This window comes from Protopterus annectens, chromosome 1.part1 (genome assembly GCF_019279795.1).
Source record: "Protopterus annectens isolate FY-2018-M chromosome 1.part1, PAN1.0, whole genome shotgun sequence".
NCBI lineage: Eukaryota > Metazoa > Chordata > Ceratodontiformes > Protopteridae > Protopterus > Protopterus annectens.
In genome coordinates this window covers 1,731,982,620-1,731,993,922 of record NC_056726.1, presented here as the reverse complement: position 1 = coordinate 1,731,993,922, position 11,303 = coordinate 1,731,982,620, and the positions used below count along the sequence as shown (strand labels likewise).

The following is an 11,303-nucleotide window of genomic DNA, read 5'->3' as shown; positions in this document are numbered from 1 at the left end:
ATTTTGTCACCCAGTTTGTGAGATGATTTTTCATGGACCTTTCTCTGTCAATACTTGGGCTCCAAGAGCAAAGGAAAATGTGATACAAAAGGACAATTTTGAGCAGCCTTTAAGTTGTCATGTTTCTGTATGGTAGGGAACTGGATTGCCTGTAAAAAATTACAAGCAGACAAGTAAACATTGTGAAAACCACTCAGATAGTAACCAAAGGTCAGGAATAAATCCCACACCTTGGAGATGCAAGTCAGAAACATTATAAAATTTGACTCTCTGCTTCTATTAACATGCTAATTAGGACTAGATGTTTTAATAAAAGCAACAGTGACTAAAGAAAAAAAATTAAAAAAGAAGACATAGTAAAAATAAATCAAAGGAGAAATGCAGTGAACTTAGGTTCACAGATAAGTACTAGGCTAGCTGCCCTTGGAAGCCATCAAAAGCATATGTTATGAGGCACTACAGCAAGTCCTTCTATACAACATTTAATAATCCTTTGTATGTCACTGAGCTACTACAAACAACTACAAAATCTACTGTGACATTTATTGCTCAGTCTAGATAGAATTCTATAACGGTCTATAATACAATTGTGCTGCTTCCCCATACCCTTACATAATTAAAGGGTTATCCAAAATTCTTCTTAGAATCAACCTTTGGTGAACTCTGGTGTACACTTCACTGTACAAAACCACCACAGCATAATTACTTCAACGTTTCCTTCAAACATGACCAGCATCACTGATGCCATCCTCCTTTGCCAGAGCCAAGTGCTAAGTTCTGTAATGAAAAGCTTGCACTAGACAAAGCATGGTACGGCATTGGTCTAGTGTAAAATGATGGCAGAATAACTCTGATACCACAAAACATAAAGCTACAGAAGTATGCTCACGGTAAGTAGGATTGCAGGAAAAAATGCCTTTAAAGAAAGGCAATGGTATGCAATTTAATTATTTACCTGTGGTGCAGTGAACACTCTTATCCACGACACAAGGCTGGAAGTCATGAATACTTGGACCTGGTTCCACTCAGTTGCAGTAGTGGCATCATTAAGTGAGCAACGTGTCATGTCAATGTACATTTTCCTTTGCCAGGTGACATACACATACACAAATCATAAGGTGTGTAAGACTAAAACAGGAAAGAATAAACTATCTTGGCAGTCACCATGTGGTGCTGTTTCAGCATGGTTTGAACAGTATCATAGCAGCACAGAGAGAAGTACTGACATATCACCAATACTGGGTCTGTTGTCTGAAGCACAGCATGTGCAATACTAGGGTTTGCACCACAAAGAAAATCACCAAACCACAAATGGTAAGAGCTGTGAATGATTGGGGGGGGGGGGGGAGCTCACTTGTACAAAAATTAAGTGCAATAAACTTAGAAAACAAAAAGCAAAAGTATTTTAGTTCTGCTGACTTTTCCAGTGTAAGACTGCAAAAACAAAAGTAGGATAGTAATAAGTTTGGGCATTGAACCTTTAGCTGCATATTACAGTCTACTCAGTTGTGGGTACGCCAACACCATAACAGTGCAGTGAGAGAACAACCCTTGCATTACTACTTTACCTGAATTGAGAGAACCCTTCACAATTGCTGCACTCCATAATTCACTTTTTAAACATTGAAACCAAATGTAGACTTCAATGTTTTTCATTAAAAGGAATCAACTCCATTTAGAAAAGTCCTATTTCACTGTACTGTAAAGAGAAGGAAGAGATGCGGACTATTTATACATTCAATTTCCCATTAACATACTTAACAATTCATGTACTATGTATGGCTAAGTAAGCTATTTGTAACCAACATACCACAAAGCATCACCTGGTGAAAGTGTGGTGAAAACATCTAGGAATTGCTTTTTTGTTAAGAGGTAGGAGAAATAGTTATTTGAAAGTACCTTTTTCAGCATGCCATTGGTGAGGAACGCTTTGCAGAATATGAATATAAAAAAAGTGTCAAATAATATATAAAAAAGAAAGACTTTAAATTTATCAGAAGGTAGATCTGCAACTTTACGAAACTAGTGATTTTTCATGACCATGCTTCTCTTTACAGAGACATTACTACATATGTCGAAAAGCGTGTCTTCATACATGAAAAACAAAACAGTTAAAAATAAAGGGGATAACAGTGTGTTTAAAAATATACCCTAAAAGCCATTTGATACAGTTACACAGACATGCACATACACACGCACAAAACAATGTCATATTAAACTTGTAATAGAATTTGATCTTATTATTTATCCCTGAGGAAATATATATTCCTGAGATCAAGTTGCAGTAATAATTTTAGGTTAACATATATATAAAAATACAAAAAATATTTATATTAAAAAGAGAGAACTAAAAGAAAGTTACACGCACAGTTTAGTGCAGTTTCACATTGCATCGACTTGAGAACAGTGACCAGTCTTTTTGTCTCCCTGAAGAAGTGTGCTGGGCTGAGTTCTTGCTCAGAAAGAAACAAAATAACTCAATTAAAATGGCCATGCCCTTCTTTAGCAAGCCAGTAGTGGGAGAAAGAGAGAGAGAGATATAAAAGCAAGGCAGAAAGCAAACACTGCCACATCTGAATGCTGAAGTATTTGAAGGCATATTAGAAATTGTATTAACTATCCTGATGGTGCGTGTTACACAGCATGATTCCTGGCATAAGTAGACACACACTTCGAGTGACTGGGTATTTTTTGGGCGATCACATCCAGTGAGACAGCAACCAGACAGCAGTGTTAATTCTAGGCAATGCTTTTGCTCTTCACAGATGTGTTGCCTGTGTGTTGCTAAATGACATGTAGACAAATCAGAAGCAACTGAAAATGCATTTTGGCTTACAAGATTACACAATCACTAAAATGTTTGTTAACATTCTAGCCATTATTTGCATGTACATCTCTCTCCATCTCCCTTTTGCTTATTTTTTTCCCTTTGCTACCACTTTCTTTTATCAAGGGCTGGATAAGAGACAGAAGAATGTCACACACAAGTTTTAGAATTTCAAGGTTGCATAACATTCCAGAACTAAAAGTGAGCCATGTTACTTGCCAAAGTTATTGTGTATGTACTTTCATCAAAAGCCCACTTTTTGTATCATAACTTGCTGAAAAAATGGACACCAGCCACAGAGAGCACAGTGGTTCTGAAAAGGAACGAATGGAGATCTTAGAAGGGGCACATGTATTTCATGAGTGTGGATTATTGCATTTTGCTGCTCTAGCTCCCTTTTACTCTGCTGTTTCTGAAATGATGGATGCGTTCAGGCTCTGTTGCTCTTCTTCTAAGCTGATAGGCTTTCCCTGAGAACTCGGTGATTGCTGTGCTTTGTTTGGGCAACTGGCGATCATGTGACTGATGCTTTGGCAAAAATGGCACTTCTTTGGTTGTGGAGGGAGTTTGCACTCTTTAGCATGGTGGTCCAGTTCACCACAATTATAACATCTGAAACAAAGAAAAATACTGCATAAATTTAAATTCATTTTGAAAACAAGTATTTCACTCATCAGATTAATTGGAAGGAGTAATTCAGTCAGATGAAAAGAACATTTTTCTGTTGTTGCCAAATTCATATTCCTATTCCGCCATCTTCAGTGATTCAGTTTTATATGCAAGTTCATTCATCATTAGTTAGGCATGACAGAAGGTATCCCCCCCCCCCCGATATCTTTACACTTCCTGCCCTTTTCTCTCTCTGATTATGAATCATCAAACGAGTATGGGCAGTTCCTAGTGCCCTGGTCTTCGAAAAGGGACCAATAGCCTAGTGGGACTAACACAGGCAACAAGTATGCATGTGTGCACATTGAACCACTTTAAGGAGAACTGTTTGCTGCACCCTAATGATAAGTAGGTGAAGTCTGCCTGAATACACAGTTGTTATGTCTTTTGGCTTTTCCCGGTTGGGGTCGCCACAGCGGAACTCCGGTCCGCTAATGATTGGCAGTAGATTTTTACGTGCCAAGTTGCCAGCACTGATGCACAACCTTCAACGAAGGTACGCCCATTCAAGCATGTCTCCGCACAGAAGACGCTCTAGCTGAGAATCGAACAGGACGTCTTACTGTGAGGCGACAATGCTACCGCAGCACCACCACCGCAGTTGCCCGAATACATAGTACTTCGATGTAATGCTAGTCAGTGGTCTCCCATCAGACATAGCAGGAGCTGCAGGTGTGAATTAACCTTTGTCATGCTTTATATGCAGCGTATGCCCAAAGCAAACTAAGCAGATGGAAAATCCATGCAGTTATTTACAAGACTGACAAAGGAAATGACAAAAATAAAAGGTTAAGCAAACATAGAATGAATGCAAGTTGAAAGCCACTTTGTCTCCCCATTTCCCATTAATGTGTTCCTTTGTTGTGAAGTGGAAATCTATTGTTCCTTCTGTGAATCTGTACTGTCCTGAAAGAAAAATCCTATCACTATAATGCCATCTGCTCCCAGAAAAAACATTGTGCAGAACAAGCACGTATGAAAGTGCCTTAAAAGTACAGTTGTGCTAATAACAGGATGATTGCTATATTATAAATTACTAGTACATGCAAAATATTCAGTACAGATGTCTGCCCTTCCAGATAATTCCAGCACTCTCAGATGTCTCCAGAGCATAAACATTTTCTTCCCTGTTCTGTAGCCATCACATACTGCTCAGCAAGGGAGCCCGCAGGATTTTTTGCAGGGGGGGTGCAAACCCAGAGCCCCACCCACATAGCTCACCCCGCCCCCTGCCAACACAGCCCCGCCCAAGTCCACCCACCCCAAGCCCCGCCCACACAGCCATTCCAGTGTCCCATTACTTGGCTATTTCTCCCCATTTACTGTAGACACTGTTCAAATCTGTGTGCATACTGTTTTATGCTTTAGTTCTACAATGATTACAGGCAGTTGGATTTAATTTACAACTTTTATTTCAAACATTATAGCCCAAACACTGAGACATTTACTAAACCTAAACAAAGCAATAGTCTTACAATGAAAACAGACTTGGCATTAAAGCTTCTCTACTTTTGAAACTCACATTCAATGAAACAGCATTGAAACCCACATTCAAAGAAAATGCATCTGGCCAGTGGCAGGTTATTTACCTTTGAACTGTTTTCAAGCAATAGGCTCCTTGCACACCGTTAGGGCCATGCAAAAGTTATTTGATTTACCAGATTGTATTAATTATAATATATAATTGAATTATATCCCTTGTATTATACAGCAGCACTTGTTTGAGTGACTCTGCTGAAGTAAAAGTAATCTGAATAATTCCACATTAAAGATATCTGAAACTAATGAAGATGTTGTTGCTAGAAAACAACTGTATATTTCAGTGTTTAATCTACAAATTCAGTGCCTGTTGCCGTCAAAGAATAAATTGCCTATGTTAAATTAAAAAAAATGGTAAGCTTGTATATTGCAATAGAAAATGGATGACAAGCTGAAAAACAGGTTCATAGTTATTAGGCATCTCATCCAAAGGAGGACATCCTGAGGACTGCAGCATACAAATGTATACGCTGTAGGAATAGAACCTCAAGCCTTTACATTAAGATGCAAGTATTCTACTTGTGGTGCTACTGACATAGCTTTAAAACTTTATACCACAATAGAGATACCATTTGCTAAACAAAACAGTTGCACATTGTAAATAGACTTGGCATGAGCAGCAGTGAACTTAGCTTCCCTTAAAACTTACAGTTCCTTGAAAATGCACTTGAAAATTCCACCTGTTAACTCTAACTTGGGCATTTCACTCTCACAAACATACCACACCCCTCAAGGCCTCAACCTTAGTGCAAGAAATCTGGACAAAGCCTAAAATAAATAGGGACAGATTATAAATATGGCTCTCAGAAACTTAGAAAATTGCAAGAGTAACAGGATTTGTGTTAGTATGCATTTTTCTAAATGACATGACATCTAAAACTGAAATGTCTCATTTAGCAACTTCAATCCTTTTAGGAGGAATATGGGGCAAAAATCTGGACAGCTGAGGGGTATGCTACCTCCCTCTTATACACACACCAAATAATTCTGGTCAGACAAATTAGTTCTGGGAAGGTTGCACTGAACGGCACCGTGCTTGAGCTGAAGTGGGTGAAATCCTGGTAGCCAGTGATAACTGATCTGCAGCTCAGCAATGTGGAGCATTAAAGCATTTTTAGCAAAGCATTGTTTCATCACTACCTATTGTGTTTGCACATAAGCTGTAGTTATTTTAAACATTTGCCTTTTTTGATTACTACAGAGTACATTTACCCACCAGAGCTATTGTGGTTTGACTTCAGTGTGGAGCTAGTTGTTGCAGGGCTTGGCTTTTAAGTAAGGTAGCAATGCTTATTTACCATATACCATTAAAGCCACCCTGACCCAACTACAAGTGTACTAACACACAGACACAGCTATAAGACACTGGTCTGCAATAAAATGTAATGAGCTTCTGAAAATACTGTAATCCTGTCCTTTTATTACAATGAATATAAAATACTTCGAAATAAGGTAAAAAAGCTCTTCGACCGACAAAACTACTTTTCCACACTTCAAAATAATAAAATCAAACCCTCAGAAATTTTGGAAAGGTATCTCTACTCTACTTAACCCCAGAAAACCAGATACCCCTACCCCAGACCAAGACTTGGCTACCCAATTTAACTCTTTTTCACTGAATCCATTTCCAAATTAACATCATCTTTCTCTAACACCACTACATTCCCCAAAACTCCCTTACCATCCCCAACCATCTCTCTACCCCACTCTGCTACTACTTCCTCATTCCCATCTACTAACTCCCATTCCTCCACTCCTCCTACTCCTACTACTTCATCAGCTTCATCTGCCCCTAATTCGCCCTCTTCACACTCCTTTTTTCTCATTTAAACCTATACCCACTTCTACTATAAAGAAATTCCTTATGAAACTGAAGCCATGCACCAATGCTCCTGATAACATCCCTTCTTACTTTCTTAGCAAAGCTGCTGAAGCAATCGCTTACCCTATTAGCATTTTAATCAACCGCTCTATCCAAGAATGTATAGTACCCCAAGTCTGGAAAAGGGCCTTTATCATACCTCTACATAAAAGGTGGCAACAACAACAATGTTACTAATTTCCGCCCCATCGCTATTCTGTCCCCATCTCTAAACTCCTAGAAAAGTGTATCCAACTACAACTCCTTCCACATCTCTTAGATAATCACCTACTAACTCCCACACATGGATTCAGACTACATCATAGCACTATGACCGCCCTCCTCTCCTTCCTTGAAACTGTAAATAAAGCCCGCGACTCTGGCCAAATTGTTTCTACCCTACTACTCGACCTCTCTAAGGCCTTTGACACTCTCTCACAGCCTGCTACTAACTAAACTTTCTAAACTTAACCTATCTCCCTCCTCCTTGAACTGGTTCTCCAGCTACTTATCTAACAGATCTCAAGCAGTCAAATGGAAAAAGGCCACCTCATTTCTAAATACTCCTACTGGGGTACCCCAGGGCTCTATACCGAGTCCCTTTCTCTTCAATATATTTATAAGTGATTTCCGCAACTCTATCCCATTCTCAGACATCATCCAATATGCCGATGATTCTGCTATTATCTGCGCTGCCACCTCTATCCCCTCACTCCTAAAACTGACTCAGGATGCTTTTACAACAACTGAGCAATGGATGAAAAGGAATCACCTAGCACTCAATGCCTCTAAAACCAAATTAATGTTATTCACCCCCTCTAAGGCAACTTCTTTCAATATAAATACATTCCACATCTCTAGACAAAATAATCTACCCCTGGAACTGGTGTCCGAGACCAAGTTACTTGGGGTCCAAATTGATAACCAGCTCAAATTCAACTCCCACCTACAGTTAAATATCAAGAAAACCCATCAAAAACTAGGTATGCTTTACCGACAAAATCATTACCTTACACCTGCTACCAAAATCACCTTCTCTACCTCATTTCTTATCCCCTCCCTTCTCTATGGAGCTCCACACCTAACTAATCTACAGACCTCTCTAAAAACACAACTTTCCTCTTGCTACAACAAAATTGCCAAGTTCGCTACCAACCACAAGTCCTCCACCCACCACTGTTCCTCTCTCCAAAAACTAAAATGGCTAGAGCTACCCAGTTATCTCACATATACTCAACTAAATCTTGCACATAAGCTCATTTTCAACCCCTCCCTTTGTCCCTCCCTTTCATCAGCCTTTAAAATGCACCTTCCTGCTAGAGTATTAAGGTCCAACAATCAAAATCTATTAGAAGTCTATAAACCAACTCGTCCCCCAGGCAAAAATCTTCTGTCTTATGGCCTTGCATGCCTTTGGAACTCCCTACCACCTTCCATTCGCACCACCCCAACCATTTTATATTTAAAAGATCTCTTCACTCACATCTAGTATCCCAGTGGGAATGCTCTTGCTCCCACCCACATAACTAACACTTGCAAACTCCATCTTCTTTCTTCCTCTGTTTCCTCCTGCAACTTTCCTAATTACCCACCCTAACTCATACATATTATTATTCCTACAATAATCAGAAAGAATATACTAGGCCACACTTCCCAAGTATTGCTTCCCTAATACGTTATTGCTTCTCAGTACTTTTGTGCATTGCTTCCTAATATGTTATTATTCCTCAATATTGTCATGAAATGCTTCCAAATATGTTGTTATTTCTCAGTGCTTTTGTGCTAAATTTCCCTTTAGTCTGTATTACCTATTAATTTCATCACTAGATTGTACTCACTCTAGTTTTTGTTGTATTATTTGCAAATTGTTATTTCTTGTATGATTAACTTCTGTGTAATTGTATAATTTGCATATCTATTAATAACCTACTTAGTTTTGGAGCTTTTCTCCCAGGACTCCATTGAAAACGGGTTCATTTGGCCCAATGGACTATCCTGGCAAACCAACTGCAAATAAAATAAATAAAATACTGTCATATGCATTTCAATACCCAAGGCTTATACATTATCTAGTCATGTAAATATTCTCTGCATGGCAACAACGAAAAGGCTTTCAATGCTGGTAATTCTTTAACAATATACTTACTAAAGCTTACTTGCATCTTACAATATCCGACAAGCTTACTAAAGCTTACTTGCATCTTACAATCTCCGACAAGCTTACCTGATGTTCATTAAACCATGGCTACTTAAACAGAGCAACAGGGCACTGTGACAGCATACAGTTCCAGAATAAGAAGCATAAATCAACAGTACAAAAATCTGATAGAAAACCAGAACATTTTGCAAAATCAAGGACAGATGAAAAGCCACAGTCGTATTTGTGATCTACTTTGGATGGGGGAATACTCTGCACACTTACACTGCATAACTGCTCCTTGCCTTCCATGGACACATCCACAGCCACTACAATGGGGAGTGGGGTGCAATAAGTATGTCACAATTTGAAATGTCTCTGGCTGACAGTGATGGATCTGACACTCATACCTCTCAACTTCAGAGCAAGAAATCTGGACAAAGCCATACATAGAACTAGAAGTGTGACACAAGCCCAAAAATAAGGCCAATTTTTAAATATTGCTCTTATAACTTAAATAGAACAGGTAGATCTTGCATTAGTACAAATTTTCTGAAGGGTATGAAATCTGAAACTCAAATGTCTGCCATTATTTTCTAACTTCAATCTTTAATGACTTGCCACTAATTTGCCAGAAAACCACAATTTTATGAAAACGGACCAAAATGTGATGCAAAAATACCTGTCAAAAAGGGACACCTTTTAATATTAACAGTTAACTTGAAGCAGCTAACAAAATAAGAGCATCCACATGCATTTCTGAAATAAAGGTAATCTATAAGTGATCATTACAGTTATATATAATTGTAAACCCTCCACATTTTCTTCCAAAATTGCCATTTTGGAGGAGGGATTATTAGCGGAGAGCAACATTTTGAGCCAGAATTGGGGACAATTGAGATGTTTGGATATTCCTAATCTACAAAGTGATTTGCACGTACCTCTCAACCTCTTAATGCAGGAAAACTGAACAAGGCCAAATATATTGGGGAACATACAAACACTACTAAAAATTGTTCTTGTATAAACGTAAAGACAGTCTTGCATTAGCATGCATTTTTCTGAAGGTTATGACATCTGAAACTCAATGTCTGTCATTTAATGGCTTCATTCCTAAATGATTTGCTAGAAAATCACAAATTTGAGGAACAAACCAAAAATAAGCAGCAAATATCTATTCATTCTGCAAAGATATGGACAACTGAGAGGTATAGTTCAACCGGGGCTGTTTGAGCTTGCTACCCCCCCCTCACAAAATCATGGTCAAATGGAGCCTCCCCCCTGCAGCCATTCCAATGTCCCATTCCTTGGTTATTTTGCCCCATTTATCATAAACACTAATGTGCATACTGCTTTACTTCTGCGATGATTTAGGATTTCATTTGAAAGTTTTATTTTGCATTTTACAGCACAAACCCTAATACATATCTGTTAAAGCAATGCAGTCTCACAATGAAAATAGACTAACATTAAAACTTCTCTGCTCTTGAAACTCGCATGCATTGAAACAACACTGAAACCCACTTTCAGAGAAAATACATTTTGCCAATGGCAAATATTAACTCTGGGCTGTCTACAAAATCATAGGCCCCTCGAACATAACATACACGTGCTCTTTGATACACCTTCCTGACTGTATTACATTAGATTCCTTGTATAATACAGTACAGTTGTTAGAGGGCATTTTAAATTTATTGTTTTGAACATTTTTCCAGTAAACAATGAAACAAAAAGCATCCACCAATGACAAAACTGCCCAATTCAGAACATTTCCATCATAAAGTCTACTCAAGTCCACCAGTATCAGTAAAAAATATACACAATCTCTGAAGTAGTAAACTCCACATTGAAAAAATTGTAACTAATAAAGAGGTTGCTGCTAGCAAACACTTTATATGTCATTGTTTAGTCTACAAATAAAGTGCCTGTTACCATTGAAGAATAAATTGCTTTTGTTGCATGCAATAAAAAAATGAAAAGCTAGTAATACCGCAATAGGGAATGGATAGCAAACTGTTAACAGGTTCATAGTTACTAGGTATCTTTGCCAAACAGACTGCAGCATCCACCCCTTTACAACACAATACAGCATCAGCAATGCATTTACCTACTGTGGGAGTAGAACCCACAGCCTTCAGCATCTAAAGCAAGTACACTATCTGTTGTGCTATTAACAATGCAAGCAGACTAAACACAAGCAGCACTAAACTTTTGCTCCCCTGCAGCTCTCAGCTCCTTGTAAAATCTACTCGACACTCAGCTGTATCTCT

At 38.5% G+C, this 11,303-nt stretch overlaps 1 protein-coding gene across 1 annotated transcript in view; it reads right to left on the bottom strand.

Moving 5' to 3' along the window:
• Positions 1 to 1,976: 1,976 nt before the first annotated feature.
• The window catches only part of LIN28A (lin-28 homolog A), a 414,829-nt gene continuing 405,502 nt past the window's right edge, over positions 1,977 to 11,303 (bottom strand). Inside the window, exon 5 of the mRNA XM_044089592.1 lies at positions 1,977 to 3,439. Within this exon, the coding sequence (XP_043945527.1) occupies positions 3,226 to 3,439 (214 nt within the window). The 3' untranslated portion in view covers positions 1,977 to 3,225. The remainder of the gene's footprint in view (positions 3,440 to 11,303) is intronic.